This window comes from Barbatula barbatula (genome assembly GCF_947034865.1).
Source record: "Barbatula barbatula genome assembly, chromosome: 10".
Classification (NCBI taxonomy): domain Eukaryota; kingdom Metazoa; phylum Chordata; class Actinopteri; order Cypriniformes; family Nemacheilidae; genus Barbatula; species Barbatula barbatula.
The window spans coordinates 19,109,165-19,125,535 of record NC_136773.1 but is presented as its reverse complement, the minus strand read 5'-3'; the positions used below and the strand labels follow the sequence as shown (position 1 = coordinate 19,125,535).

At 37.9% G+C, this 16,371-nt stretch overlaps 3 protein-coding genes across 4 annotated transcripts; 2 read left to right on the top strand and 1 right to left on the bottom strand.

The window, feature by feature from the left end:
* Positions 1 to 1,936: 1,936 nt before the first annotated feature.
* cry1b (cryptochrome circadian regulator 1b) lies at positions 1,937 to 8,010 on the top strand (the record flags this gene model as incomplete). The annotated part of the gene is given in 13 exon segments (XM_079465795.1): positions 1,937 to 2,094; positions 3,682 to 3,749; positions 3,752 to 3,789; positions 3,936 to 4,078; positions 4,246 to 4,564; positions 4,674 to 4,814; positions 4,894 to 4,925; positions 5,944 to 6,247; positions 6,580 to 6,690; positions 6,796 to 6,873; positions 6,976 to 7,017; positions 7,135 to 7,219; positions 7,325 to 8,010. Coding segments are annotated over 9 exon segments (1,266 nt in total). The 3' UTR covers positions 6,643 to 6,690; positions 6,796 to 6,873; positions 6,976 to 7,017; positions 7,135 to 7,219; positions 7,325 to 8,010.
* A 1,363-nt stretch (positions 8,011 to 9,373) lies between these two features.
* LOC306899505 (dihydrofolate reductase) lies at positions 9,374 to 12,477 on the top strand. Its single transcript, XM_079465803.1, has 6 exons — positions 9,374 to 9,804; positions 10,575 to 10,624; positions 10,752 to 10,857; positions 11,011 to 11,137; positions 11,298 to 11,413; positions 11,519 to 12,477. The coding sequence occupies exons 1-6, from the start codon at positions 9,704 to 9,706 to the stop codon at positions 11,595 to 11,597; spliced, it is 579 nt and encodes a 192-aa protein (XP_079321929.1). The 5' UTR covers positions 9,374 to 9,703; the 3' UTR covers positions 11,598 to 12,477.
* Positions 11,831 to 15,833, bottom strand: mterf2 (mitochondrial transcription termination factor 2). 2 transcript variants are annotated; one of them, XM_079465798.1, is made up of 2 exons: positions 15,517 to 15,833; positions 11,831 to 15,058 (listed from the first exon to the last, which is right to left on the bottom strand). In XM_079465798.1, the coding sequence occupies exon 2, from the start codon at positions 14,984 to 14,986 to the stop codon at positions 13,856 to 13,858; it is 1,131 nt and encodes a 376-aa protein (XP_079321924.1). In that variant the 5' UTR covers positions 14,987 to 15,058; positions 15,517 to 15,833; the 3' UTR covers positions 11,831 to 13,855. The 2 variants fall into 2 exon arrangements, with proteins under 2 accessions (XP_079321924.1, XP_079321925.1); XM_079465799.1 differs by having other exon boundaries at positions 12,978 to 15,067.
* Between the last annotated feature and the right edge of the window lie 538 nt (positions 15,834 to 16,371).

Below are 16,371 nucleotides of genomic sequence, written 5' to 3'. Positions count from 1 at the left end.
TGAAATTACCATTTCTAGAAATACCCTTGTGATTCACTTTAAAGATACCCCATGTAAAAAAAATTCATGTTATCTCAATTATTTGCTCCGTATTCCTTTTGAGTTTTTTAGAAGCCCTACTGAGAAACTTCTATACCCAGTTGCATTTTGGTTTCCATTACGAGATATCAGCTTTTTAAACCACCACATAATTTGGTGTGTCTTCTTGGGCCGTCCTGCTAGTAACACCGTCACAGTCTCAATTAAAACCAATACAATTCCCATTAAAAGCAATAAATCCATTCGAATTTCAGCGATGGTTTATATTATTTATTAGTGCACTGTTAATTAAAAAACCTTTTATATTAAGCGAGAACTACATCTGTTAAACAACTGCAGTGGACCTCCTGAGTGAAAACAAAACTCTAGATCTGATGGCCAAAACACATCGATAGACTTAATACAACTAGTAGTCATCGTGCATGAAACTGCTCCGATCCAGCAGACCAAGCCGGGCAGCATGTTTGAGGACAAAAAGAAAGGTATCAAATGAACACCTGTCCTCTACCCATTCTCCCTTTCAGAAGGAGCTCAGAGTAACGAGATTCCTGTTCATTAATAATGAAGAGTATGCATAATATATCAGTCATCTTGAATGGAGGGTTCTTGTGAACTTCACTCCGACAGTCTGTAAAGGTCATTCATTTTATTAAATGTAAAAATAAAGATGAAAGCCAGCATCTCTTGTTTTCCGTTTTAATGTAGCTATGTGTGCTAGTGCTTAGTAGAAATAATAAATAAATCACAAGAAAAATAACTCAAAATTATAGTGTTAGAAGATTGAAGACGTTTGAAGATTTAAGACTACAAATGCATAAATCATTGTAACATATATGCAAACAAGATTATGCTTTTAAGAAGTAGGCCTATACTTCACCATTCAAGTGTTTTCATCCTTGTTTCCTAAAGAGGGAACAATATTTTACTCAACAGTGACCTCTTGGGACAACATGTTTTCTGAAACATGACATTACTGTTTGTAATATCGTAGTACACTGCCATCTAGTGTTCATCTAAACTCACAAACTATTGCAAACAAAATGGCACGGTTTAATTAGTAACTATATAAACCGCAAATAATAAGGGTTCTCAGCCTACCGACAACATGAATCGTCTGACGTGTCTATCCAACAGTGTTACATTAAAATATACATTATTAATTGCATCAGGCATTATACACTACTATTTACACTAGCTTCGACTGTAGTGGATGCATACCTGCACCACTACCGTTTTTGACCGTCTACACTCCCCATTCTTTTCTATAATATATCTCTATATTTTCTATAGATGTCTTTGCTTATATGTGTTTATGTGTGTTGCCTCTTTTTTGTACGGAGAGCAAACATTTCGTTGTACAGCTGTACAATGACAACAAAGATATTCTATGATGCTTTGAGTGTTTGTGTGTGTGTGTGTGCGTGCGTGCGTGCGTGCGTGCGTGTTTGTAATTTTTTTATTTTGTATTATTGATTATATCCTGTTTTTGTTTTGTTTTATTATTATTCTTTATTTTTTGTCTTGTCTTGTCTGTTTCGAGCCATGGTAATGTTTTATTTTCTCTCTCTTCATTAATCCAAGTGTTTCTTTATGTTAAGTTTCTGTTGTAACATTGTTTTGTTATAACAAAATGTTCAATAAAGCATTTTTAAAAAAGGCGCACGACAAAGAGTGACTGAAGATAAAAATGTTGGTCCACAACATTAGCCGTGTATGGAGGGATTTTTCAGTCACAATATAAACTAAAAGTCTAAAACTGAAAGTTTATATGTATGCGTGAAAAAGTGTACATGCATGCATTACTAACATAATATGTATTGGTATGGATTTCACATTAGTGGGCACATGTTTTTTTAAACATTCGTGATCTTAAAGAGGTTACAGTATATTTGGAAGAATGGTGGTCAACACGGTCCACTGGTTTAGAAAGGGCTTACGCTTCCATGACAACCCACCACTGCTGGACTCCCTAATCGGAGTGGATACTCTGAGATGCGTTTACATACTGGATCCACGGTTTGCAGGATCATCCAATGTAGGAATCAGCCGGTGGAGGTGAGTTACTTTTGAAACATACATGTTGCACGTGTGTGCCTGGACCTAGATTGAGTGGCGTTGGTACTGTATGTATACTGCACTACTGTATGTGAACAATCATATGCAACTTCTAAACTATTAAATCTGAATACGTTTAGTTGATGATGCCAATTGCTTGCCTTGAATATGGAATACAGTTGCAAGGATGTAAAGCGTAACTGTATAATGGTGGTGCATGGTTGATGATGTTTAGTGATCACACAAATTTGATTTAGGGATGAATTTACTCTTTAAAGTGGTTATATTCCAGATTCTAAACAGCATGATATTGACAACATCATCCTTATATCTCAGGGTTTTCTGTTAAGGTCACTATATAGAGAATGTTACAAGTTATTTACAAACTTTTATATTTATTGATATATCTTTGATTAATTAATTGTCATGAATCGTTATAATTGTCAAAGCTTTTAAACAGACAATTAATCGCCAAATGTAATCATTTTGAAAGCCCTAGTTGTCAAGGCCATTAAATGGTCTGTCTGTATTTAAAAGAACAATGTGTGTTCAAAGTGTGGTGGGATATCCTTGTGGAATGCTTGAAGAGTCCCCTCTGATGTAATGATGTAACAGCTCAGCCACTTCTCCTCTTCCCAGCACAGGACATGTAGAAGTAGGTCATTGTGTCAGTAGATGTTATTACCTCATCCTCCTTTCAGCAGCAATGACCTACTTTTCCCGCTTCAAACATCCTCCACCACCACTCCTTTATTCCATCTGTAGACATTAAACATTCAAGGCCAAAATTGCAACCCACACAGAGGCTTTTTGTCGGGCTGTCACGTGTTGTTGAGGTGTCCTTGAATGCCCTGTCTTAACGGAACCTCGGTTATATTAAGCCAGCGATGTCCCAACTGTCTTTAAAATATGTTTTATATACAGATAATACTAAAAATAAATAAGCAGTGACATTAGAGAGGAGGGCTTTGTTTCACGTTCCCCTTGACCTGGGGATCACCTGGGGGATCAGACATCTTGAGGAAGGTTTGCAGACAGGCTAAGCTTTGTGCTGTTCTGCTGAGAAAGACCTCTCTAGTCGGCACAACTGTAGCTCAGACAGGATTTTACACTATTATTAAAATTATTATATTATTATACACTAAGGTGCGGTACAGTACACTCAAATTCATGCAGGGTTTCCACCTGTAGCATAACAAGCACACCGCATAGTAGAATACAGTAATGCCATAAAGTAAAGTATGTGCATATCGCATTGCTGATTTGTTTCATAGACACTTAATGCAAAATTATAAGATTATATGGCAACTATCTAGCTGAGATATAGACGTTGCCTAATGCCTACTATTTTCTTGCTGCATAAAATAAACCATAGACATCCAGAATGCAAGTTTGACCAGCAGTAGTCTATAAGTGCCCTCTAATGGACGCTTCTTTTACTGCAAGCATGTCTGATTTTTATCCCTTACAAAACATTATTTGGGATAAGCATGTGTGATATTGACAGAGGTAAACAATTCAAAATATCCACCTACCTTACTGATCTGTTAAAGCCTTGGTTTCTCACTGACCACAATAAGTCTGAATGTTTTTGCTGCAGTGTTTGGAGGATTTATATGCCAGCCTTAGTAAACTTAATTATCGCCCGTTCGTCATCAGGGACAGCCCACGGATGTCTTTCCAAGGCTATTTAAGGTCTGTGAACTATCCCAAAATTATCTGACAAGGAACAGTTCTGTTTATTTGTGGGGGTAAAGCCAAGGACAGTGCGGTTCAGTGTGTTTTTCCTGTTTTGACTTTCTTACTTTCCCTTTGTGAATCCATGCTTTCTGTTTTTTTAGGAATGGAAAATCAACCGACTGTCATATGAGTATGACTCCGAACCCTTTGGGAAGGATCGTGATGCAGCTATTAGGAAGCTGGCCACTGAGGCAGGGGTGGAAGTCTTTGTCAGGATCTCCCACACACTCTACGATCTGAACAAGTGAGTGTTTTTGTCATTTGTGCCATATCCCTGTGATCCCTGGTGGCTGTCAGTGGTATTGAAATATTGAAAATTGAAATGAATTGAAATTTCGGAATCATGACAGCATCTGCCATACAGCCTGTCAATATGTCCTGATCATTCATCATGGTTCTGTCACGCTGTAGGGTCATAGATTTGAATGGAGGGCAATCTCCTCTCACCTATAAACGATTTCAGGCACTCATCAGCAGAATGGAGCCTGTGGAAACACCAGCAGTCACGATCACAGCTGACATCATGGGGAAATGTGCCACGCCCATCAGTGATGACCACGACGAGAAGTTTGGTGTGCCTTCACTGGAGGAGCTCGGTAAGGCACCTGACTTTGCTTATGAGAACACTGTATGTGCTCCAGGTTTTGAGACAGAAGGACTGTCCACGGCTGTATGGCCTGGTGGAGAGACCGAAGTGCTTACTCGACTAGAGAGACACCTGGAGAGAAAGGTAAACATGTAGTTAATGGTTAGAAGAATCATAAGGTTTACACCCCCGTTTAGGTTTTAATATAAATACGTTGATTGATATTGTGTTGAGTCAAAATGTTTTGTTGCAGGCATGGGTCGCTAATTTCGAGCGTCCTAGAATGAATGCTAATTCCTTGTTGGCCAGCCCCACAGGCCTGAGCCCTTACCTCCGCTTTGGCTGTCTGTCCTGCAGACTTTTCTACTTCAAACTTACAGACCTTTATAGAAAGGTAAATGCAACATGTTGGGAGTTATAAATGGCTGTTTACCATCAGACATTCTGACACGTTACTCCTCTGCTGATTGCAGGTTAAGAAGAACAGTGTCCCACCTCTGTCCCTGTACGGTCAACAGAGATGGTAAGTAACGAAGTACAAATACTTCGTTACTGTACTTAAGTAGATTTTTTTGGTATCTGTACTTTACTTCACTACTTATTTTTCTGACAACTTTTTACTTTCACTTCTCACGCTTTTAACCAAATATCTGTACTTTCTACTTCTTACATTTTCAAACCAGACTTGTTACTTAAATCTGTATTATTGTTTGTCATGCGCGCCGTTTTTAAAAAAGAAGCCTGTTGGTATATCGGTTTTTAGGTGAGTCATTCCTAATCACCCATGGCCATATATTCGGGAGATGTTTGAAATTGTCGGTGTTAAAATTCTTGTCATAAGCAAAGTCAATGTTTTCCTTAATTATAGTCTATTTTCTATGTTTGCTAAGTCTGTAATGTTATCATGAATTCATATTTTGCTAGCGTGTTAGTTAGATGTTTTTCATTGTTCACACTTCGCATCTTTTTTGACCAGAAAAAGAACACACACATACACTCACCGGCAAACACACACAATAACTTAATGTAGTGTTGCTTGCCTGTTATCTGTTGTTAAGTTTTTCCCTCCAATTTTTTCAGTTTTGTTAAAGGGATGTTGCTAGTGCTGTTCGTGCTGTTGGCACACACTTTAATATTCAGTCTTTAGCACAAATTGTTTAAGCCAGCGAATAGGATTATCTAGAAAGTTGCCAATTTGAGCAGTAATGATTTATAATATTTTCACTAGGCCTATTAATCTGTCATCTGGTAAACTAGGTGAGGTGTGAATTATAATGATAGTTTCACTCTTGTTTGCATTTCAGTATAATTAACAATGTAACTCACTTTTGTCTGCCTGTGTTCTCTATAGCAGTTGTTCATGGATATAGGGTAAAGCAGGTAGTAGTAATGGCTACTTTTTACTTAAGTATATTTTAGAGCACATACTTTTTTACTTTTACTTGAGTAAAAAATTTAGTCAGTACTTCAACTTTTTCCAGAGTATTTTTAAACATGAGTATCTGTACTTCTACTTAAGTAAGGGATGTGTGTACTTTTGCCATCTCTGACGGTCAACTGCTGTGGCGTGAGTTCTTCTACACATCTGCTACTAACAACCCACATTTTGACAAAATGGAAGGCAATCCCATCTGCGTGCAGATCCCATGGGACAAAAACCCTGAAGCCTTGGCAAAGTGGGCTGAGGGTCGCACTGGTTTCCCATGGATTGATGCCATCATGAATCAACTGATGCAGGAGGGATGGATCCATCATTTGGCCAGCCATGCTGTCGCTTGCTTCCTCGCACGTGGAGACCTATGGATCAACTGGGAAGAGGGCATGAAGGTAGCGCAAAGGAATCTTATACATTCTGATTCATAGGTAATGTCCAGTGGGTTTCGGTCGACGTACAGATCCCAATGGAGACTATATAAGGTTGAATCCCTACCATATACCCTATTATTCTATTTAAAATGTGCTTATTATGAAGACCGAGCTGATGGTCTTTCATGTATTCATACTTTTTCTATTTGTGACATAAGAAAGTGCTGTTGGATTAAAGAGGAATAATGGAGGAATAATGGATCAGTCAAGCTATTTTAAGGAACGAGAGTCTTGAGGTTGGGATAGTCTGTGATGTTACAAGTTTTAATGGACTTTCTCATGTTTCTTCTTAGGGCTCCTTGCAACTCTCCCATCCATCACAATTAACAAAGGTGATGGTAATGAAGCAGGTTTAGGAGTAGGTCCTTCCTCTGTAGGTGACACACAGGAGAACACTCTCACAGGTACACACTTGAGAACCTTCTCTGCTTATTCTCTTTTCTGAGAAAAATCATGCCATTGATTATATTTACCTTTATTTTTACTTATTTACGCGCACCCTTCGCCAGCAAGCTCTCGAGCACAGTTCACATCATTTGCCACGTCGTGTGATCAGCAGTCCGTCAACAGTGTGCAAACACAGCCAGGTGTGTACACAGTACTAGTCCAAAAAACATTTGTAATATTTTGTTGTATTTCTTTAGTGTATAATGGCTGTTTAAGTAGCATCCATCTTTATTCAATCTTAGGTTACATCGGAGGGGGACAACCTCACAAACTGCCACAATAAGGTACATTTTATCATAACGTTGAGGTTCCCTCTCTATTCATCTTGTGGCCATGTTTGTCTTTATACCTGTTTTCTTTGTCTGTGCTGTAACAGTCTTATGACCTTGTTTTGTCTTCAGGGAGTATTTTAAAGCGCCATACCCAAAACCAAACTTCAAACAGTCATCAAAGATGTTGAGGCGGGACAGTAACTGATCATTTCAGGTCTGTTAACCGGCATGTGTACACACATTTCCACAGAACCTGTTTACCATCCCTGTCATTAACTCCTTTATACCATTGCTATGCCCTTTGTGATTGTGTTTTTAGAGCTTGAGCTTGCAGTGAAGTGTTACTTGAAGTGCGAGGAAACTGTGAACTAAGCCTGGCTCATGAACTGTGAGAAATGACATCATGTGTAGTTGCAGCATTTACATGTTTACATTATTTGCACACTGTATATTTATGAATTGTGGAGGACATTTTTTTGTAACTTTGATGTTTGATCATGCACTGTTGTATTCCCATAATCTAAATGTCATGCATCAGTTTCTTATTCGAAATCTATGTACAGTATTTAGCATACCATCTAGTGTCCAGCACTGTTTGTGCTGTTGTCTAACTTTTTGGCAATACCTGAAATACAATGACACCAGGAGTCCCATGCCTAAAATTGTGAAGTTTATGTTGATCAACTATTGAGGTGATAAATTAGACATGGTCAAAAAGTCATTTAATTGAAAAAATATTTTCTAATTACAGAATATAAGAATTAGGGAAAAGTCGTTGTGATTTATAAGCACAAGTGGATTTGTTTGAACACATTTACATGGAATCCAAGGTGTACTATGTATATAAACATGTTTTGAAAGTAAACCAATCTCCAGATCACTGTACATGGATTTTCTTGCTTATTTACAGACCTGATGTTATATTTTTTTATGAGAAACAATACCTTTTGTTTGAATTGTAATGTGTTTTTTATAAATCACCAATAAAACATGAAGTTTATTGTGAGATTGTTTAAAGCATGAACACACACATGCAAATTGTATGTAAAAGTCTAAAGACCTTTTGTGATGTAGACTTTCACATTTAGTACAATATGTTTATATTGTTTATGTTTATTATATTTATTTTATTAAGTATTGGCACATTGGATGTTACACCAAAAATGTTTTTAAATGCATGTTTTGCTTTTAGCTTTACCTTTTAGTGTTCAGTATGTAAATATATCAATATTATGGTTGGATTACATTATTAATATTTCTTAAATGTAATCCAATATTTACTGTATTCCTACCTCTATGGCACTTGACTCTACTGCAACAACTCAGCTGTCTACACTGGGTCCAGCAACATTTTATTTTTTTGAACAGATGAACACACAATTCAGATAAGAACGAGTATAAGTTAGCCAATGGCTTATACCTCATCTAACTATTGCATTTATGTGCTTGTAAAAAAAGCCTATTTTCCACACTAGTTTAATTATATACTGTAACCTATACAGTATATGCATGTGTTCACTGTTTTATTTCAATATTATGGCATAAGTTAAATTCATCAGAAATGTCCACAGTACTACGGCTTTAATTCTAGGTATTTGACGTGTATACTATACTATATCACAAGTAGCCTACAGCAGTCTCAGTCTGTTAAGTGAACAGTGTTTACCTTAAATTACACCTTATCTACTGATATTTCTGCCATGTAATTCAAGCTTAACAAGTGTAGCCAGCCGGCCCACATTTTAAAGAATGGTCCCGGGCCCTCTGGCCTTTGCCAGAATTGCCCCATGGCCAATCCGCCGCTCCTTTTTACTTTTAGAAGCAGTCTTTACTTTAATGTAAATTAAATGTCATTGTTTTGAGATGAATGCATCATATGCTTAATCTGAATACATTTTCACGACCACTAAAATATTTTGTGATTTGTGCTCTTAAACTCATCTAGTTAATCATGTAGATGTTTGGGACATAGTTTAAACCAAATCAATATATTTATTTATCACTGTAGAATTCGCAAACATGAACGTTGCACCAAATTATTACTGGAAAATAGTAACAATAACAGATTACAAGAACAGAAAAACTATATATTACAAAACTATTTCTCCCTATCCCAGTGCTACTTCTCTAGCTTTAAAAGAAACAAAGTGCACAAAATTATCACTGAAGAACAAATATTTTAAAACTGCTTTTCCGTTTTTGTTCAGTGTTATGTTTAGATTATGTAGAACAATATTTCCTTTTCATTACACTTTTTAAGTGCTTAAATATGAAAGAACTTTCATTCTCAATCTTTGACTTTTTACCCCCAAAGGCCCACTGCGCCTCTTCTTTTCGCAGACAGCACCTGCGTGCGTGCTTGCGCTTTGCGCTGTTGCGTCATGTGATAGCGGAATACAAAACACAGCAGGGCAGGGGGAGAAATGTAGGCATATGGGAAATCGTTTTTCTTCATAATACAATTATTAGCAACATCAGTTAATCAATAAAATCAGTAGTAAAAACACATTGTTAACTATATTTGTATGTGAGGATTGATCCTTTTCGATTCAACCTCATACTTCAGGATCGATCCGCCCCCCTATAAAGGCGGGTTGAGAACGAGTAGACGTCTCTTTACACACTGAAAGACCACTGAAGGCGCTGGCTTACGGTAAATCTGTATTTAGTTAAAATGTTATAAGTGAACGTGTAAAATATGGACAAAAGTGAGCAGATGCAAAAGCCGATCCGGCTCATCGCGGCTGCATGCAGAAATATGGGCATAGGAAAGAACGGGCAGCTACCGTGGAGTCTCCCGTAAGAAATGCATTATTATCATTATAGTTTTAACGGAATCTTTGTATTTTCAAGTTCCTCCGTCATCATTGATCGACCCAAACGATTGTCTGTTGTTAAACATATAACGTTAATACATCGCAGCGTGTCATTTTAACAAATCAATCTACAAAGTTTTGCTCTATTGGATCGACTTTTGGACCTGAAATTGAATTGTTTTGAAGGGAGTGGAAAGATCGAGACCCCCGGATCCCGCCCCTCCGAGATAAGAAACGACACAGATGGAATTAAATTGACATTGGCGAGGGGAAATTATAACGCACTGTATTTCTTATCAAGGTCTGATGTTAGACAAATTCACATAAAGGGAACTTCTTCAGGTCTCCGCAACTGTTCTGTGTAGTGGACGGAGCTAGCGCATTGACCAGAGAAGCGTTTTCCCTACTTCCGGTGTATAGGTCTATCGTGTTTGACGCAACGCAGCCGCAGTAATACTGGTTATCCAATCATAATCAAGGACCGGAACCGCCTTTTTAAAAGCTTTATACTTCTCAGCATATCTGAGACGGTGTTTGGATGGGAGTAATGTTTTATTTTTGTATATGTCTTGCTCTGGTGTAGAACTGTGTCGGTGAAGTTGTTCAGCCATACACGTTAAACCAGAATCAAAGGAATCTAACCCTAACATATCAAAAACATGTATCATGCATTTCAAATTGCATTTCACCCACTATGAAGTTGAATTAGGCTGATGTTTTAATAGTCATGTCATGTGCTGATGTTATCCACAGGAAAGAATTTCAGTTCTTTGTGGATACAGTTACAGCTGTGTCAACACCTGGTGAGTGGCTGAAGAGTAAAGTTTGTTCAACTTTAGAGTCATTCATTTGACCTCAAGAATATAGATAAATGAGAAAAAATGAGAGACAGTATAACTTCAGTATAACTTTTTTTCTGGTCCAACACAGATAAGAAGAACTTGGTTATCTGGGGACGAGGCTCTTGGTTCTCGTGTCCTGCGGGGATCCTTCCTTTTGCCAATTGCCTCAATGTGGTATTGAGCAGAACCCTATCGTAAGCATATTCAATTATACACAGGTCAGGTTAGGTTAGTTGTACCTTGAAATGCTTAGAAACGTCATGAAAAGTGTAAATGTAAAAGTGCCTTCATGCATTGCATCTAATCTTTTGTACATATTTGTGTGGTTATGCATTAAAATATTACAGTGCAGTGCCAACACATGCCCACTATCTGTGTAAAGATTTTGGGTCAGTTATTCGCCTCGTCTCTGAACCTCCTCTTTGTCACATTGTGGAGACCATCTGGGTTTTAGGAGGTCAGGCAGTGTATAAGGTGAGAGACCAGCTTGTTATTCGTTCTAATTTAAATAAGATTCACCAAAAAATTAAATGTTATCCGCATGAAATAGTGTCAGAACGTTTAGGTATTTGTTTAAATGAATCAAATGAATTATTGTCTAGATTGAATTGACTGATATTACATTTTTTATCAGGAAAGTCTTGAGCATCCATGGTGTGATCTCATTTATCTAACTGACATCATGGCCGACTTCGACTGTGACGTCTTTTTCCCGAGGTTTAATCGCAACATTTTTAGGAAACGAAACGGGTGAGCTTATGCTATGTTCTGTGAATATAAGTCCACTGATAAATATCCATTTCCTAATACTGCATTGTACTGTATTAAATTAATAACTGCTGATTTTCCTTCAAGTTTTCCTGGAGTACCAGATGAAATCCATGAAGAAAATGGCATCAAATTTCAATTTCAAGTCTTCAAGAAGGAAACCTAATAAGACTAAACCAGTTACAAAACGATTTAAAGCTATCAAACATGACAGATGAAATAGATGTTTACATGATCTAGGTTTTTAATGCAGTAGACATAAGCTCTCTTTAACCAAGCATTATTGCACACTTTAGCACAAGGGCTCTACGTATGTCTATGGCACTTCACTGCCATCCGAATTGTTACAATTTCAAACAAGCTGTTTCACATACACCATATGAAAGAAGATACCCATTTGGGTGTATCATCATTGCTTTATTATTACCTAAGAAATCACATCATACAAACAGCAGATGGATATCTGGTGATGAATGTTCCACTGGTGATGAACACCACTTCACTCACAATGACACATGCAAGGGTTTCTGACCACTCACCAGATTCACTGATACTCATATCACCATGGTTACCACTCAAACCAGATCAGGGGGATGGGACGGTCGGGGTCCCAAATGAATTGTCTACTTAATATCTGCTCAGCAACTTGCTGGAGTCAGTATTATTATTTATACCAAACGTCGGTCTATGGGATGTGTATGTATTAATTTCTTCATTCTGTTCATGCTAGACACTACTATGTTTTTTTTTAGTGAAATGTGGTGCTATATTCAAGTTCCATTCGAATTGTAATCCATTTACTAGTGGGAAACTTATGTATTTAGCACACTTTCACAGTGAGAAAATTTTCCTCTCCACTAGATGGAGCAGGCAGCTAAGAGACTATCATACCAATATGCTGGTCAGTCTGGGGTGAAGAAATAAAAAAGCAAACCTAATATAAACAAAATGAATGCTAACAGTTAACATTAATTGTTATACAGTACAATTTATTTTGCTATTATTTGCACTGTAAATAAAAAAACTGGTGAGAACCTACAAATTTGACATCTTCGTTTGACTGAATTTACCTCTTTGTGCGTTTGAATCCAAAATGTCACATTAACAAGCATCAGATGTGCAACTCAGAACACAATACTGAACCAAAGCTGAGAGCAGACGGCATAGAGGACAGCGAAACGCTGCTCAGTGCTGCTATCAGCTCGGCCTCATCTGCATGACCTCAGACACAGAATATTTACCACCTTAATATCCCACAGTGCCCACGACAGGAAATTACAGATTTTAATTGCATGTGTCATCTATTTTCATATTTTTCTTGAGTTATGCCCCATAAAATCCGTGTGTAACATTTGCCAATAATACCCACTGTCACATTTCAAATGAAAAAGAGCTATTTATACCCCCTCTTATTAACCTTCTATGCATTTGGGCATAACTCACAGTGTCATTTAAAGACTAAAGTCCAGTTGGCACCTTACACTAGAAGAGATTAAAGAAAAATCTGAAAAGGCAGAAACAACAACCATAGCAGCAAAAAATGATGAGAAAATTGTTATTTATTACTGCATAAATTAATCAATGTCGGGTGAACTGAAATCCGTTTTTGAGAATAAAAAAAGCAACCACAATTTGATTCAACTGAGGCTAGAAGCCTGTGAAATGTAATATTTCACTATTAATGAAATCATAAACTCCACTGCATAAACAGCACACGCCACAAGGCAGAATGTAATGAAACTTCATTATAGATACCAAGTCTTTAGTCTAATCATTAAAAAGCACTGAATGATCTCAAAACATTGCCCAGAGGCCAAAATAAAGGGAAACGCTTGCAAATGAGATTCAGCCAGCATGAAGTTCAGCAACATACTGGTAAACATTCATTGATCTGAATATTAATCTACAGTACATGATGCATCATTGATCAGAAACGTATATTGTTCATTATTAAAGGCTTTTTATAAAAATACCATTCAGATTTTTTTTATTTGCTAGCATCCTTACAAAATCTGTGAAGTACATATCACTGTAAAGGTCATATTCTACCCCAAATGAAAAAAAAAATATTAAGATTTTTCTATCATTTTGACATTATCTTCATAGCAATTACAAGTAAATTGGAAAAAGTAAAATGTAAAATGATACATTTTCATAATGTGGCACTAAACAGGGTTCTTTGTCAACCATTTCATAAGATTAAACTATTATGTCTATGTTTTTGAGAGCATACAAACAATAAGCCATTCAACAACCACAAAATATATGTCTGAAATAAACTCAAGGCCGAACTGCATCCTTTGAGCATAGCACACTGATAAAATCACCATGCACCGTGTTGACAAAAGCACGCAATAAAATCAAATAACAAGGATATTTAATATTCTGTGAGTGTAGCACGTCTTCACTTAATGCAAATGTACCTTAATCCTCTGCGGTAAGAGGTGCTACTGGATTAAAGAGCGGTCTCTCTCGCCTGAGATGAAGCTGCCCATAGCTCTTCTCGAAGTCCTTCTTGGTGCCATTGAGAACTTGAAGGCTACCCATTCGTGCATCGTAGCCATAAGAACGCAGCTTCTGAATGCGATATTGAACTATCTGGGTTGTCAGTTCCAACACAGTGGGCGTCTCCATGATCTGCTCGATACTAATTCCAGCATCGAGGAGATCTTTAAACCGTTCAGCTAGTATAGCCACAGGATAGTATAACAAGGCTGGACACTCAAGTACAATTTGCCTGAGCTCTGCTTCTGTGCATCCCAGAATCTCCTGAGAATAGCTCAGGGAGAGTTTCATACTTTCGGGGTTTAATTCAGTGACAAACCCTTTCAATTTGGCAAGCAGCTGCAAAAGTTCACTGCTGGTGAAGCCATTGTCTTGCAGGAACACTAAGTTATTGTGCAAGGCCTCCGGTACCCTTGAAAGCACATAAGGATTCTGAGTGATCAATTTCTGAAGCCAGACCTTCATATTGTCCTCCCTTCCACCCAAGCCCAAAAAGGTCTTCTGCAGCATCTGGATCATCTGCTCATTTTGCTTCACAGGTCGGCTGAAGCTCTGAGGGGCGGTGGCCATGAGCTTACTAATAATACGTTTGTTAAGATGTATGCTCTGAAAATAGAGAATATTTGCTTTCTGGTTATCGTGATCAGAAGATGAAGTGAAAAACGAGGCAGGGAATTTTTCAATGATTCCCACCAAATCCTTCGGCTTGGGGCACACTGACATCCACAGCTTTCTCTGCTCGTCCATTTCCTCAGGCTTGCAGAGGATGGCCTCTGGGTAGAGCTCCAAGACACGGGCGATGATGCTTTCACTAGCCCCCATATCCCTCAGCAGGGCAGCAGTCTCGGACACATAAGCAGGGCTCTGTCGCAACACCCAACCCTTCAGCTTCCGAACTTTGCTGATGTCAACACACAGGTTGTACAATGCGTCCACAGCAACAGTGTTCTCTTGCTGGATGATTGAGGTGCAGGGCCGAACATGAAGTAAAGGCATGACTTGAGGTCGCGGGCTCCGCAGGTACAGTGAGGCTGTGACGACTCGCAACATGCTTGCACGATCCAAGGTCCACAAAGACTGTTAGTTGATCGTCTAAATGTTTTCGAACTTTTGCCTCCAATGCTCAGGTGTATGGAAAAACAGATAAAAGATTTAGTATGCATCTAGTTTAAACTTTATATTAACCATTCAATCATGTGTAGCTCATGCAAAGCTGTTGAGAAGAATCCTTAAGCATTCATGTATGAAAATTGTGTTCGGATGTTCAGTCAGTCAGTCATCCAGATCACTGGCTCTTGAAATACATATTATTTCTAAATCTTCTAACAATCATGGGCTACTGCAGTAGTGAAGCCATACTAGCCACAAATTAACAAATGTCTTACTAAAGTAGACATACTGTAGTTCAACCATTTGTTGTAAAACTATGGTAATACCAAATATGTTACTACACTGCACAATAATAAAGCCATGGAGAACTTTACATAAGAGCTGATTCAAGGCAGAGAAAATGTGCATTTATAGTTAACCACTGTTGCTAAAGTATATGTTTAAAGAGAGCACTGTATATATATATATACCTGCGCAATGACAGCTTCGGGATCTTCAGAAGTGGGGCGCGTTCCATTCAAAAGTGATCATTGCTATGCCCTTTTCCTCCGAAGGCTTTACTCTCATCAGAAACAGCTAAGAGAGTTAAGAGCCGTCTCAAACAACTGCCCTTCAAAACACAGTTTTAACAACGTTTTTACTTAGGTTTATAAACATAACAACATAGCTGTCATGAATGTCCCCCCAAAGTGGCCTTCAAATGCGCCATCACTCGAAGCAAGCCACCGACAATCGCATCTCTTGTTCTGGGTGCGACGGTCGAGCAGAAAGCGCATCACAGCGCCCTTGTCAGCACGGGAGGAAAACGGAACTCTGATCATTGGTATAAATCGTTTTTATTCATGAATTTCGATAGGGAATTTGAACTATGGAAGAACGTAATAAAACAAAATAAACACGCATTTAACTAAAACAAGCGTATACGAAATATTAAAACTAGCATTAATATGATACATATATACAATTTTGGATAGTCAAAGTAACATTCTGCTTTATTTTCTGTTTTGCCACACGTACAGTGCATGGAGGGTTGAAAGGATGCGCTACTCTCAGTTTCATGGTGCATACAAATAACATTAAATATATGAAAATATTCAGATAAAAACTAATTGTAATATATATGTAGAATACAACTTTTACAAGCAGGGATATTTAAAAAGACAAAAAGAAGATAGGTAATGGCAGGTAGTGCAAAGAGCTTATTAGGCTGTTTAAAGTGAGCAGGGTCATCACTATAAAAAAGGTTCTTTAATGATGGTAAAGGTTCTATTTAGAACCATGTCTTCTGAAGAACTCATTTCCAGCTGAAATGGTTTTGGTATTGG